Source organism: Nannobrachium achirus (assembly GCF_963921795.1).
Source record: "Nannobrachium achirus genome assembly, chromosome: 7".
NCBI classification, from domain to species: domain Eukaryota; kingdom Metazoa; phylum Chordata; class Actinopteri; order Myctophiformes; family Myctophidae; genus Nannobrachium; species Nannobrachium achirus.
Window position 1 is genome coordinate 62,378,130 of NC_137816.1, and position 15,945 is coordinate 62,394,074.

Here is a 15,945-nt window from a genome sequence, read left to right on the forward strand (position 1 = left end):
ACCATGTGACCTTCATTGAGAGTGAATTGGACCCACCCTCCGCCCCTCATTCTCAATCAACACGGACACGATAGCTGTCGCAAATGTTTGGACGGCGCCTCAGAGGCTAAATCTCATCAAAAAGTAGTCTGTGTGGCTCAAATGCCAAATAAATAATGGACCTTGATATGAAAAGAGTTTAAAACAGCGTAGATAACCTATTTTCGGTTATTCGTTATTTAACGATTAAAGAGCAAAATGTTGTAGTGGTCAGACTAGCAATAGAAGAATGCATGTTCATCTTCCAGAAAGCCTTATCCGTTTCATAAAAAGGAGGTTAACCCTGTGGCGTCTGGCTTTGTTTTTTTAGAATACAAAATGACTATACTTTTTTTTTGTTAGGGCTGGTAATCTCTTCAACTGTTTGGTTGTATGAGTACCAAAACATCATAATTCTAATTGTTTATGAGTGCTATTGTGTGTGAGTGTTCCTTTCTCATGTTTTATAAATCACATATTAGGACCAAACCAAAAAGAAAATTCAGTTGAGTTTTTTTTCCCCCATGCATGTGGCATTTTAATTAAACCATAAACATCTCAGCATTACAAAAATAAAATAATTTATTACAGAGTAAAATGTTAATCAGACAATGTATAAAGGTTAAGGAGTATGTTGGTCAGTGCCTTTCATAGATAAATATTTCTCCTCCAACTCTTCCTTCAGGAACGTGGCTGTGGAATATCTCCGCCGTTCTCCGGTATTGGTTTCCGTTCAGGAACGCAGAGATCTCCTGGAACGTTCACAAGAACAGATATTTAACATATAAAAGTACAGTATGTGTAGCAGTGGAAGATGTACACATTCTTAACCCCAGTGTTTCTCAATCTTTTTTTGGCTTGAGAACCCCCTTTCCCTGATTTTTTTTAAACCTAGTACCCCGTTTGCCTGACAAACTGCAATTAAAACCATAACTAGTGGTATACACTCTAACCTAACGCAGAGCAGTTTGTGTAGGCAGATGGGCGGGCGCGGCGAATCTCTCCGCGAGTCTCTGGCCAATAGCATGTGTTCTCCTCCCCCCACCCCCCTCTGCTCCTCTGCTCAGCGCAGAGAACGCTGCTGCGTCATGACGTCAACACATTCGGTGCGACGCTCTCTGCACTCTGATTGGTTAGGGAAATTCTACACTTCCTCCAACAGTGATCATAACGCGATCGCCCAGGCTTCTTTTTCTTCCTATCGCCAAAAGAAGCCTGGGTTTCCGAGGCTAAGTGGTATATGATGCTGATGCTATGATTCTTAAAAAGGGGGCGTCCTTTTCAAGAATATAACATCACAAATAAGAAATGGACTCGAAGTGAAAGAGTTTCAACCGGTGCCAAGATATTTTCAACACTGTGGCCACAACTTCATTACATTCAAACAACATTCAAACACATCCCAGTTGCCTGGTAACATGTAATTTGGTTTGGCAACTATCAGGCTCACAACAAGTTTCTCCACGTGTCATCATTAAACATAAGAGTAAATACTCCTCCCCCCCTTAATTCAATTGTAGTTCAATTATTTTACCATGAATAATATTATCATGATTTATACTAGCTGTGAGCTTGTAGATCTGCTGTTTTCCCTAGTTTGGTGAAACATCAAATCTCTTTTGGGTCTCGGCCAAAAAAAAAAAAAAGTTTGTGAACCACTGATATCCACAAGTTTCCAGCGTCCCATCGTGCAGGTGGGACGGCAGTTCCGGCTCGCAGCTGCGTCGCAGCCGAGCCGAGTGTGACGTAATCGTAATCCCGACCGTCATTGACGCCTGATTATGGATCCCACTGGGAAAGATGGATGGAAACGGCATAGAGCGCTCGTTTTCACAGTTATTGTCCACGACATTGCAAGCGGCGCGAGTTACGAAGCCGTGGTGGATGCAATCGTTATATTTAGGCCTGGGCAAGCGCACGATAAACGCAATGATAATTGGGTTTCGGTGCACCTCGCGCGGTCCAAGTGACTACAACGGTGCGCTCCCTACGTCCGGTTCAGCCAATCACAAGCTTCAAAAATGAGTCCGGGGCGTGGTTATCCATCTTTCCCAGTGGGATCCATAATCACGCGTCATTGACGGTCCCAGATTACCCGGATGTGTCCCACACACATTATTCTACAGTAAATTACAGGTGGAGAGAGAACTGTGTGAACTGTGAAGGACCTTCTCCAGGACATCGAACAGGACCAGGTGTGTTGGCAGTGAAGACTTGTAGGGGAAGGCGTTCCTCAGCCAGCTCAGAGGCTCCTGGTAGAAGAGGTCTGCTTCGTCCCTGTAGCCCTCTGCTGCCCCCCCCAGGTCTGGAGGGCACTCCAGGAAGCGCATCCTCACTGGACAGTGCATGTGGCTGAAATGACAGTGGATGAATAAATGAATGGTTTTTATATCGGGTCTTAAGTCCATCATGTACAGATTTATTCACAACACGACGACTGAATTTCCCCCTTGGGATAATAAAGGTATCTATCTATCTATCTATCTATCTATCTATCTAAACAGCACAAAGACAACCCATGGGCAGAGAAAAGCGTGGCCTGAAGCCATAGCTTATAACCCCCCCCCCCCCACCCTTTTTTCACATATTGGGTGCGTTCGGAAATGCACACTCAACGCACTGGTGTGCCATGTTGTCGTTCTTTTAATCGGTGCGTTGTCGTTCAGAAATCCAGTGCGCGGCGCACCAGTGTGTTGAGTGCACGCACTCACCAACCCTACTCAGAAGATGGGGTTTGACGGTGTGGTGCGGCAGTGCGGTGTTTTGATTGGTTGGTTTTCATGGCCACGTCTCGAGCGCTTCTCAGCTGTGAACAATGGAGGAAATGACCCTAAAATGCAGCACTTGCAGCTTATTTGGTCGTTTGAGCTTGATAGTTTCACACACATCAACGTGTAAACTAACAGCAGGTATGCCAATGTTATGAATTACATCTCCTTTCAATATCAACGTTACGTTAGCAACTGCTGCTTTTCAGAAAGTTTACCTTCAGAGTGAAAAAGCACACAGCTGCCTCTCAACTGGTCGTTCGTAAATAAGCCACACTGAACGCACCCTACAACGTCACGCCCACTGCACTCACTACACTGAGCACACACCCGGTGCGCATTTCCGAACGCACCCTATAATATACTTAAAACAGAAACAATGGACAAACTTTGATACAAAAGAGAACAGATACAAATACAGACAGACAGACAGATATACAATATATAAATAAATCCATGATTTCAAGTCTCCATGGGGTGAGTAATTTATAGGGGAAAAAAAGGCTTTTTTGGGGGGTGAACTAATCCCTTTAACCTTTTTTCCACACCAGTAGGATTAGGGTGGTGTACCTGTAGAATGGCGTGGAGTGACAGGGCATGAGGAACAGTGTGGAGGAGGTGGTGTTAGAGGTGGGCTCACACAGCGCTGGGTGGAGGTGAGCCATGACGTCCAGGGTTCCTCTCTGGTGGATCAGACCGGTGTAGAGCGCTGGGAGCAGGTTGGACAGCAGCAGGCCGTACGCAGCCACGCGCCTCCACGCGCCGAGATGTGCCAGAGATATCCCTGCATTCAATTAAAATTTAGGCCTAGAATTATTGAATGCTTTATCCAGTGAAAAATAGCAGATATACAAGCTCACAGCGCGGCACCGAGTGCCGCGGTGCGAGCTTGTAGATCTGCTATTTTTGAAAAAGTCGTGAAAATGTGTGCAAATCTTTGAATATTATGTATTTTCAAAGCAAACGTTTGTAACTAAAATTTTGCTTCTGGGTGGTCCCTGGAACTAGATATTTTGAAATGGGGGTCCGTGGCCAAATAAATATCATTTTGGGGGTCCTTCACATGAAACGGTTTGAGCACCACTGACATAGTAGTCTCTCAAGAACAGACTAACTGAGCTCCAGTTAAGTGAAAAGGACCTTTTCTTTGACGATGGCTAGCCAGATTGCTGACATAGAAACATAGGTTTTTTTCAAAAATCTTAGAAGGATTCAAAAGACACTTATAGAATCGGGTCAAAATTCTAATTTTCACGATTTTTCAAAAATAGCAGATCTACAAGCTCGCAGCGCGGCGCTGTGAGCTTGTATATCTGCTATTTTTTATATTTAAAGCATAAAATATTGCGTCATAATGTGTTCAGGCCTAAATGGGTTAAACCACATTAAAAACACATTAAGACCATGAGTAGGGATGGGACGATAAGCGATATTATCGTTTATCGTGATAAAAGAAAACACTTACGATAATCGTATTGTGGAGATTTAATTTATCATGATATCGTCCTCCGTCATGCACTGGGATCAATTCACCTTTTAAAACCCTCTATTGGTAAAACGTACTTATCATATATATGCACTTGATACAGTCTTTTTTGAGTGGTGGTCTCACCGCCACTCCTGTAATTGGGTTTCACGATGTCGTGTCTGTCTGTCTGTATGTCTGTCGCCTGTCATACCTCTCTTGACCACACACACAGACCACAAACACACACACACACACACGTTGAAGGAGGGGCGCTATTGAGCAGGCAGACTCACTCAACACTCTCTCTCACACACGTTGCAAGGAGGGCACGCACGCACGCACGCACACACACACACACACACACACACACACACACACACACACACACACACACACACACACACACACACACACACGTCCGCGACTGGGTGACATAACTCTGAGCACGGAGAAAAGTCCGACGCTGAGGTATACGCAATGTTGTGCTTTGATTGGAAGTGGCTGCCGCTGAATGGAGCTTCCTGCTTGTGTTCCCACTACTTTACCTTTTTCGGCGCTGTTGTGTGCAGTCTGCACTGCAGCCTCGTCCGTCCGTCCGTCCGTCCGTCCGTTCAACACACATCACATCACCCAAGTAAATCCTGGCTTATACTTCTTCATCACGGCGTGTTCCGTGACAAAATGTGTCTGATCTACAAGCTCACAACGCGTCGCGGATTGCAATCCATGTATTTGACTCTTTTTATTTGACCACCACTCAGTTCACAACAAGGTGTGATTTTTCACTCTCTATCAAATCTCCTTGCCAGAAAATAGCCGATCTACAAGCTCACAACACGTCGCAATGTGATCTGATATTTTTTGGCAAATGTTCCACCCCAGGATAATGGATGTTGGGGATATTATGATTATCGCGATAATATCGTAATTCGCGATTTCTTTGGTCACAATAATCGTGATATGAAATGTTCATATCGTCCCATCCCTAACCATGAGGACCCCATTCTACCATAGAAACATTACCCATTGGTTTCTACAGAGCGTAAATGAAGCCTATTTGGCAAGCCGCGCTTCTAGCATAAAAGTGAATTGTAGCTACATTCGGGCAAGCGCCGCCATCCCTGCATTCTCATTGGCTGAATGCAAGACTGCGAAAACATGGAGACCGACATTACTTTTCCAACAATAGCGACGGAGGCGACCTTGAGCCATGTGAGACACCGCCGAGCGAGCAGTAGCGAGCGAGTTGCCGAGTCGAGCGTTGCGAAGGTCGCATGAACCGACTCAGCGCCGTTAGAATGTGTAAACCAGGGGTACAGAATAGTAAATAAGGTTTGGGGGAGAACTGTCACTCAAAGTGCCTCTGGCCAATCACAGGGCGTCTTTTCCGGGACTTGCCTGAATGTTGCTATCATTCACTATCACGCCTTCTTCTACTTCATCTCGACCTACCACAATACACCATGCAGAAGGGCATGTAAAAGTTGACCTACCACAATACACCATGCAGAAGGGCAACACTGGGTAGATGAAACGGAACTCCTTGTGAGCAAGCAAACTGGAATGAGAATAAAGACATCTTGAATGAACAAACAAATGAATGAATGAATGAAAAGCTTTATTTTGTGCTTGGGTGGTGCAGTGGTAAAGTCCCTGCCCAACACCACGGAGGTTATGGGATGAATTCACCGTGGTGGATCCGGCTTTGTCGAGCGTCGGGTGGGAGGGTGATAAATAGTCACTGCACGAGGGGAGTGTTGGGCTAGAGGGAAGGCCCTATATCCTCCTGGGTGGGGCTAGAGGGAAGGCCCTATATCCACCTGGGTGGGGCTAGAGGGAAGGCCCTATATCCACCTGGGTGGGGCTAGAGGGAAGGCCCTATATCCACCTGGGTGGGGCTAGAGGGAAGGCCCTATATCCACCTGGGTGGGGCTAGAGGGAAGGCCCTATATCCTCCTGGGTGGGGCTCCTCACTGGCAAGTGAGTCAGCGACAACACAGAAATGTGTGTGGGGACTCGGGAGAAATCAATTGGCACAGCGAATAATGTTTTGTGAAATAGTCTGCATAATGACTACCTTTACTCATATATTGATGCCAATACTTTTGAACCTTTACTCGAGTAAAATATGATTACCAACAGACCTTTCCTTGTAACTGAGTGTTTCTACATTGCAATACTGATACTTTTACTCAAGTAAAAACACTTGTTTTACTTTTCCCACCACTGCCAACAACAACAGCAGCAGCGTACCTGTAAACTGCTACTGTCCAGCCCACCACCACCGACAGCATGCGGTATCTCTTAGCAGCCAGAGAGCATCCATGGAGGAAGAAAGGCAGGTGGGGGCCCAGGACCACAGGGAAGCCCTGCATCAGGTACCAGTGCCAGGGGTGAGAGCCGTAGAACTCTGACACTCCATGGAAGATGTTCAGCTTGATGAAGTTGAACTGCACCAGAGTCCACTATGAGAGGAGAGGGGAAACAACATGCATATCGTTGCTGCTGGGGCAGAAAAAAGCTCTTTTCTCTATATTCTAACTTTTTGTTGCTGTACTTTTTGTAAATGAATGCCCTACTAGGCCTACTTGACCATACTACAGTGTCACACTAAAGACTAAAGCATCAAAAGTCTAAAACTGAGAACCTCTCATGAATAAAGTGCAACAACCTAAAACTACACTAAAATCAAACACCAAACTAATGAAAAAAAAAAAAAACAATTGTGAGTTATTTGTTTTACCTTCCCATAAAATGCACAGTCAATTATAGTTGAAATCACAAGAGTCAAAGCCCTGCAAGTGAAGAGAATTAAATGTTAGGCAACAACTGCAAGCAAGCAAATTACTTTAAGTAGTGATGTAGTATAGTGGTTCTAAAAGTGGGGTCCGGGTACCCCAGGGGTCCTTGAGAGGGTTCCAGGGGGTCCCAAGCTAAATTGACGATAGTTACGAACCAAGAGGAATTTTACAGATCTGTTATGTAGTCTCCCGTAGCCAGACAACTATTCCACTTATATTCCACTTATATATACTTTAGTCTGGAACTACACCTCCTGAATGTACCGTATATAGAGTCTGGAACTACACGTCCTGAATGTATATAGAGTGAGAGTCTGGAACTACATGTCCTGAATGTTACTGTATATAGAGTCTGGAACTACTACACCTCATGGTTGTCATTTCCGTTCATCAAAATATATTTTAAAACGTCTTTACATTTTATTTCAGAATTTCCATTTCTGCTAAGCAGCAAGCTATATATGCTTAGATCCTTTCTGATTCATATCAGGACAAATTCACGCGACTGTAGAGACTAAACGGAAGCGGGGAGGAGGTTTTATCCGTCACTCCAGACTGTACGACGGAAGCACTTGAACATTGTGGCAGAGGCAACAACAGTCTGGCCATGTGACACTGTGTGGCAAACAACATCACAAAGACGTCACTACTAACCCTATGGGAAGGCAGCGGTGACTTATCAGTCTTAGTTTGTCCTCTTCCTGCCAGAAGTGGCTGACCAGCAGGGGGAGCCACACGATCAAGGCTGTGGGCCGGACGATGACCGCCAGGGCAACCATGGACAGATATTTAGCACTGTAAAAACAACAACAACAACAAATGTTTCCTTTAAGTCAGATAGAAGAGGACATGGAGGATTGGGGAGGGAGGGGTGTGGCTTTCAATCTCAATCTGTAGTCTACAGCAGTGGTTCTCAACCTGTGGGTCGGGACCCCCAGGAGGGGGGGGGGGTCCTCAAAGTATTTTAGGGGGTCCCCAGATGATTTCCCACTCAACAGTAAACAAACCAACATAAAGTTTAAGTGTATAGAGGGTATCTCTGCATGTTTCTAAAGTGACAATTTAAGGACGTTTTAATACCTCTAAAATGACAAATTAAACATTGGCCTAATTGTCCAATATTAGAGGCAGAATTTGTGAAAATAGCAGATCTACATGCTCACAACATCTCGCAACGCGTTGTGTTATACAACATGTAATTCCTCGGCTCTTGGTGCTCGTAGGATGCGGGGTCCCCAGTTACAATATGATTATTTTGGGGGTCGCACCCTGAAAAAGTTGAGAACCACTGGTCTACAGCAGTGGTTCTCTTGGGAACCACCGTCTTATCTGAATGAAATTACCTGAAGGATACTTCTGTGAATGCTGGCATTCTTTTGCTGATACAGAGAACATTTCAAAAAAGATACATTATCGGGTGAACTGAGCACAGTAAACCAAAAGAAAAGCCCCTGTGGGAAAATACGTTTGGCGTGACCGCCCGGTTGACCTGCTGTGGGTCTTGTTCCCGGGCAGCAGAGGGTAGTAACACTGACCTGGGTCTTGTTTCAGAGGGTAGTAACACTGACCTGGGTCTTGTTTCAGAGGGTAGTAACACTGACCTGGGTCTTGTTTCAGAGGGTAGTAACACTGACCTGGGTCTGGTTTCAGAGGGTAGTAACACTGACCTGGGTCTGGTTTCAGAGGGTAGTAACACTGACCTGGGTCTTGTTTCAGAGGGTAGTAACACTGACCTGGGTCTGGTTTCAGAGGGTAGTAACACTGACCTGGGTCTTGTTTCAGAGGGTAGTAACACTGACCTGGGTCTGGTTTCAGAGGGTAGTAACACTGACCTGGGTCTGGTTTCAGTGGGTATAGTAACACTGACCTGGGTCTTGTTTCAGAGGGTAGTAACACTGACCTGGGTCTTGTTTCAGAGGGTAGTAACACTGACCTGGGTCTAGTTTCAGAGGGTAGTAACACTGACCTGGGTCTTGTTTCAGAGGGTAGTAACACTGACCTGGGTCTGGTTTCAGAGGGTAGTAACACTGACCTGGGTCTTGTTTCAGAGGGTAGTAACACTGACACCTGGGTCTTGTTTCAGAGGGTATAGTAACACTGACCTGGGTCTGGTTTCAGAGGGTAGTAACACTGACCTGGGTCTTGTTTCAGAGGGTATAGTAACACTGACCTGGGTCTGGTTTCAGAGGGTATAGTAACACTGACCTGGGTCTGGTTTCAGAGGGTATAGTAACACTGACCTGGGTCTGGTTTCAGAGGGTATAGTAACACTGACCTGGGTCTGGTTTCAGAGGGTATAGTAACACTGACCTGGGTCTGGTTTCAGAGGGTATAGTAACACTGACCTGGGTCTGGTTTCAGAGGGTATAGTAACACTGACATGGGTCTTGTTTCAGAGGGTATAGTAACACTGACCTGGGTCTGGTTTCAGAGGGTAGTAACACTGACCTGGGTCTTGTTTCAGAGGGTAGTAACACTGACCTGGGTCTTGTTTCAGAGGGTATAGTAACACTGACCTGGGTCTTGTTTCAGAGGGTAGTAACACTGACCTGGGTCTTGTTTCAGAGGGTAGTAACACTGACACCTGGGTCTTGTTTCAGAGGGTATAGTAACACTGACCTGGGTCTGGTTTCAGAGGGTAGTAACACTGACCTGGGTCTTGTTTCAGAGGGTATAGTAACACTGACCTGGGTCTGGTTTCAGAGGGTAGTAACACTGACCTGGGTCTTGTTTCAGAGGGTATAGTAACACTGACCTGGGTCTGGTTTCAGAGGGTATAGTAACACTGACCTGGGTCTGGTTTCAGAGGGTATAGTAACACTGACCTGGGTCTGGTTTCAGAGGGTATAGTAACACTGACCTGGGTCTGGTTTCAGAGGGTATAGTAACACTGACCTGGGTCTGGTTTCAGAGGGTATAGTAACACTGACCTGGGTCTTGTTTCAGAGGGTATAGTAACACTGACCTGGGTCTGGTTTCAGAGGGTATAGTAACACTGACCTGGGTCTGGTTTCAGAGGGTATAGTAACACTGACCTGGGTCTGGTTTCAGAGGGTATAGTAACACTGACCTGGGTCTGGTTTCAGAGGGTATAGTAACACTGACCTGGGTCTGGTTTCAGAGGGTATAGTAACACTGACCTGGGTCTGGTTTCAGAGGGTATAGTAACACTGACCTGGGTCTGGTTTCAGAGGGTAGTAACACTGACCTGGGTCTGGTTTCAGAGGGTAGTAACACTGACCTGGGTCTGGTTTCAGAGGGTAGTAACACTGACCTGGGTCTGGTTTCAGAGGGTAGTAACACTGACCTGGGTCTTGTTTCAGAGGGTAGTAACACTGACCTGGGTCTGGTTTCAGAGGGTAGTAACACTGACCTGGGTCTGGTTTCAGAGGGTAGTAACACTGACCTGGGTCTTGTTTCAGAGGGTAGTAACACTGACCTGGGTCTGGTTTCAGAGGGTAGTAACACTGACCTGCAGTGGGTCTTGTTCCCAGGCAGAGGGTAATAGCACAGTGCCAGCGTGGTCAGGGTGGTCTCCATGCTGTTGGTCAGCGTTCTGGTGCAACAGTACCATGTGAACCAGGAGCACAGCTGGCAGAACAGCTGCATGGGGGAGAGGGAGGGGAAAGAGAGCAAGGAAAATGTCAAACATAATTGGTAAATAAAATGGTGCTTTTTATCCAAAGTGCTTTGCATAGATTGTGCATTACATTCCCCCATTCATACACCGATAGCGGAGGAAACCATGCAAGGCACCAAGAAGCAATTAGGGTTCAGAGTCTCCCCACTCTACCGGCCATTCTACCCTTGAGCCACTGCCGCTCCTATTGTAGCTGGCAGCCAGGTGCATCGAAACATGACGGAAAATATCGTAACCACATCAGGGTGGTTCCTATTCTGGGGGGTGAACAAAAATAGAGTAGGCTCTACTTCCTCCCGGTGGGGATCCTCACTGGCAGGTGAGTCAGTAGGATACAACAGCAGTGACAACACACACATGTGTGTGGGGAGGAATCAATTGTTGATCTGGGTTAAACTTAAGAGTGTCTGCTAAATGCCTAAATTGTAAATCGTAATTGGCTTAACGACTAAATTGGATCATGTCACTGTACACAGACAAGCTGATTCTTTACCGTCCATTTGGCAACATCAGGGCGTTCCAACGTGTGGATGAGGGTGTAGAGCTTGATGTCTGCCATCGCAGCAAGGAGCGCTTGAGCGATTCGTGGAAGCCATATCTGTAAAATAGAACATCGGACCGGTTTTAGAAAGTACAACAGCAACTCAAGAAAGAAGATAATACTAAAATACTGTTTTACATCAATGTCCTGCGACCACCACAGGTTCAAATTGGACAATTCTGGGTCTGTATCAACTCTGAGAGTGTACATTCTCACAGGACACAGGTACAATTTAGCAGACGCCATAGAGTTAAAGAATAGGAAGACGCTCTTAATTCCAGAGCAACTAACAGTAAGCAAGGTAAGCACAAGGTAATACATCACATAGATACAGTGTAGTGTCTCAGTTCTTCCTCACTTCAGTCCATATGATTTAGTTCTGATGTGTAATCCTTACAAACTTTTTTTTCCTCTGCAGTTTGTCTTTGTATTTCTTTATTGCACAGCTGCCCCCTAGAAAATGCATTGACTTACCAAGAGATACACAGTGTCGTAACTTGTGATGTGTAATATCTTGTATATGAATGCAAAGAAGAATGGGAAGGCGAATCCTCGTATGCCTGCGCTCCACTCCCATGTCAGGTGACCATAGGTGAAACTGTCAAGGTTACAACTGAGTACAAATACTACATTTTCATCATTAATGTATACATTACTCACAGGAAAGATCTAGAACACAGCCCTATCCCTATTTTGTAAGCCTTGCCAAGCCAAGAGGCCCATAGGGCTCCTAGGAGCCTGTCTCCTGTTTCTGTAGTGTGAGGCAGCTTGATGTACAAGTACACCCCCTGGACATGACGCTAGTATGTCACAGGGTCCCAATCCAACCCTTGATGCTGAGAGACAAGCAGGGAGGCACTGGGTCCCAGTCTGTGGTATGACCCGGGCGGGGATCGAACCCCCAGTCTCAGGGCGGACACTCTAACCACAAGGGCACTGAGCTGGTTCCCTATGTTGGCCATGTCATTATACGTAGGCAATTATGCCACATGTTCTTTTTTTGTTTTTCCTTCAGTAAATATCATCTACATGTATCTGATATTATAACTATGTGTATAATCTCTCAAGATAGACTCTGATAGCTATCAGATGAAAAGGAACAAAAGAGAGTGGGCGTTCCCTTATATTTGACAATGGTTAGCCAGACTGCTATGTGTATAACACACGCTAACCAGAAGGCTCCTCCAAAAAACACACTCATCCCCATTCATTTCCCGTGGACCACTGTGCTCACCCCTCAGCAGTTCTTGTATTTGTTTTACAGAGGATAAGGTTAGGAATAAGGTTAGGTTTAGCCATAGTTTTACTGAGGTTAGGTTTAGGAATAAGGTTAGGTTTAGGCATAGTTTTACTGAGGTAAGGTTTAGGAATAAGGTTAGGTTTAGGCATAGTTTTACTGAGGTGAGGTTTAGGAATAAGGTTAGGTTTAGGCATAGTTTTACTGAGGTAATGTTTAGGAATAAGGTTAGGTTTAGGCATAGTTTTACTGAGGTTAGGTTTAGGAATAAGGTTAGGATAAGGTTAGAAATTAATTTAGGGTTGGCATTTACTGAGATTACTGTACGTGTAGGAATACCAGGAGGTGCCAGTGCCGAGGTTGGCAGATTTTCCCCGGGCGACTGTGCTTTGGGGTGAGCGATTTGGTATTCGCGCGCACGCACACGCGCACGCACACACACACACACACACACACACACACACACACACACACACACACACACACACACACACACACACACACACACACACACACACACACACACACACACTAGGGCTGTCACAATTATTACATAATCGTCTAATCGTGATTATTTGACATAATCGTGATTATTTTTCATAATCGTCATAATCGTTTCCATGTCAAACATTGAGGAAATAGCAGATCTACAAGCTCACAACGCGTCGCATCGCGACGCGTTGTGAGCTTGTAGATCGCGTTGTGAGCTTGTAGATCGGCTATTTCCACTATCAATGTTCTTTTTTAAGTATAAAGTTGTCAAATATGTCAAGTAATTTCTTTGTATATTTAGCTTATGTGTCATATTTACCATGTGCAACTTCAAAGCCTAAAGCCAAACAGAAATGTAATTGTCAACGACAAAAACACAATTAAATCGTTAATCGCAATTATTTGAGAGAAAATTAATTGTCATGTAAAATGTCATAATCGTGACAGCCCTAACACACAAACACACACAGAGAAATGTTGTTGTTGTTTTGTAAAGGATATTTGAAGACCATATAGTGGGACACCTCCAGGGACTGCCAGTACTCATCGGGGACGAAGCTGGTTTGGACCAGGAAACAGTTGACCAGACGGAACAGCACGCACAACACCGCCACGTTGAGCCCAAACACACCTGTGGAATTAAAACACCGTATCACACGTTAACATCTTCATTCTCCAGCTTTTGTATCTTGTTTCAGTCACCAGCAGGGGTCCGTACTCTCCATTATTGGTACCACTTACAGTATCAACATGGAATAGTGGACAAAATCTTATCCAACAACAACAAAATATTATATTATGTCTGAGTCTATGAGGTTAAATGGTGGTTCCGTGTAGGGGTGGGTGATATGGAAAAATACAATATCACAATATTTTCCCAAGCTGTATCACGATACATGATTTTATCACGATTCATTTTCACATTGGTTTTTATGGTTATTTTTCAAGTTACTTGACAAAAACTAGACTCTCTGGGTTCCTTTTGGGAGGTCTAATTTGTTTGTATGTATGTATACAAGTATGTATGTATACAAGTATGTATAAATGAAACCAAATGGACCCTTACGGGTCCATTTGGTTTCATTTGTATACTGTCAGAGTTAAGTGGAGACTGGAGACCTTGACATTTTCAAGTTTGAGAACTACTGATTTAGACCAAAATGCAGGTTTAAATTGAATACTGCAATGAATCTCTGTATTAACGATTAAACAGGATTTCTTACAAGGCTCCCTCAATTGTATCACGATATATACGATACCTCTGAAGAGGCATATCGTGGAGACATTGTATCGTCTCAACGATAATTATCACCATATCGCCCACCCCTAGTTCCGTGGCTCATTTAATGCAGAATAAATCATGAACTTTGATTATGAAAAGGGTTGAAAATCACTGCTTTAGATAAAACATGCGAGTATAATTAGTTTCTGCTGTCTTACCAGTGTTTAGTGGGGACTGTGTGTCCTCGTTGATGTACAGCTGTGATTTCCTTTTCCTCAGCTTGACAGGCTCAACTTTGTGGCCCAAGTTGAAACGAGCACGAAGCTTCTCCATCGTGTGACGTGTGTGTGTGGATCAGATCAGAAGCTTCTCCATCGTGTGTGTAGATCAGATATGATCAGCCTTGGCTCAAGGCTAATGTACACCTACAGTATTGATTGATTGAAGAATTGAAGATTGATAGATGTATTAGAAGTTTGCATAGGAAAAGGTACAGTTTCATGACAGTACAGTTCACTGGTACATGTCATGGTCAACTAAAAGGATATGTTCAAGAAAGCACACAAGACTTATTTAAATTGAGAACCTTTTTTAACTCATCAATGATTCACTCATTCAATGTTATCATTATGACAGACAGATAAAACACAGTACTATGCAGAGAAAATAATAAAAATAATTTGTATTTACTTCTCTGGGTTCTTCAGTTCAAATCCATTGAGCTGTAGAGATGCAACCTCTGATCTGATCTGATCTGATCTGATGATGGCTGCAACGTTTTATAGCAACTTTCAATGAATGAGATATGAAACCCAATCACACATTTTTAAATGATTGCAAAAAAAAACGATACTTCACTCTCTTCTACGACACCACAGATAAAACGACCGACGGTATTTTCACCAGCGGTGTGTTACTGCTGTGTGCTGTTATATTTAGGATTATAATTATCAATATTTCGTCAAACTATTTCACAACAACATGCAGGAAGTTACCAATGACAACAATGTTCTTCTTCTTTTGTTCACTGGCTGGAGGCGGCCAGCGTTATCATGGTGCACTACCGCCACCTACTGGACTGGAGCTTGTAGAGCTGCTATTTTCAAAGGATTTGTACTTTTACTCAAATACATTTTGAATTCCAGAGTTCTACTTGTAACAGAGTACTTCTACAGTGCAGTATAGATACTTTTACTTAAAGTAAAACATGTGAGTACTTAGTTTTTCCACCACTGCAAAAATGTTCAATCCGTTTCATAAATAGTTTTCATAAAATCTCTTTCTGTGGTTCCTGTGGAAATAAGCCTCGGCTTTCTAGGATCTCCTTTTAGTTGACCTTGTACCAGTGATTTGTAGGTCTACTGTCGGCTCTTGCTGCATGAAACTGTACTTTTTTCTATTGCAAACTTCTAATAAATTCTTCAATCAATCAATCAATAAAATCTATCATTCCTGCGCATGCGCTGTAACACCTTACCGGATATACTTCTCTGCGCATGTGCTAAACCCCTTCGAACCTACCGGATATGACGTATGTGTCCTCTCCCATCGTCCTGGTACCGTGGTCGGTGGATGTCCTCTGTTGTCTGTTGGTCCACATGTTTGTTTATTTCTATGTTATTTCACTTGTTGTGAGAAATACTTGCATGCTTGTGTCGTAAGGCGGTTTGGATGAAACGGTGAGTTTGTTTGTAATGCATGAATGTTCCAATCATAAGAGCAACGTTTAAACACATGTCAGTCTATTTTGGACATGAA

The 15,945-nt window shown here is 44.2% G+C and overlaps 2 protein-coding genes across 2 annotated transcripts; both read right to left on the bottom strand.

The window, feature by feature from the left end:
* Positions 1–638: 638 nt before the first annotated feature.
* On the bottom strand, positions 639–11,787 carry LOC308287951 (GPI mannosyltransferase 3-like). The gene is made up of 10 exons (XM_080729289.1): positions 11,711–11,787; positions 11,189–11,293; positions 10,528–10,658; positions 7,710–7,850; positions 6,998–7,049; positions 6,508–6,719; positions 5,748–5,812; positions 3,357–3,570; positions 2,187–2,370; positions 639–770 (listed from the first exon to the last, which is right to left on the bottom strand). The coding sequence occupies exons 2-10, from the start codon at positions 11,252–11,254 to the stop codon at positions 657–659; spliced, it is 1,179 nt and encodes a 392-aa protein (XP_080585415.1). The 5' UTR covers positions 11,255–11,293; positions 11,711–11,787; the 3' UTR covers positions 639–656.
* A 1,627-nt stretch (positions 11,788–13,414) lies between these two features.
* Positions 13,415–14,974, bottom strand: LOC308288893 (GPI mannosyltransferase 3-like; the record flags this gene model as incomplete). The annotated part of the gene is made up of 3 exons (XM_080730367.1): positions 14,878–14,974; positions 14,406–14,612; positions 13,415–13,596 (listed from the first exon to the last, which is right to left on the bottom strand). The coding sequence occupies exons 2-3, from the start codon at positions 14,518–14,520 to the stop codon at positions 13,415–13,417; spliced, it is 297 nt and encodes a 98-aa protein (XP_080586493.1). The 5' UTR covers positions 14,521–14,612; positions 14,878–14,974.
* Positions 14,975–15,945: the final 971 nt, after the last annotated feature.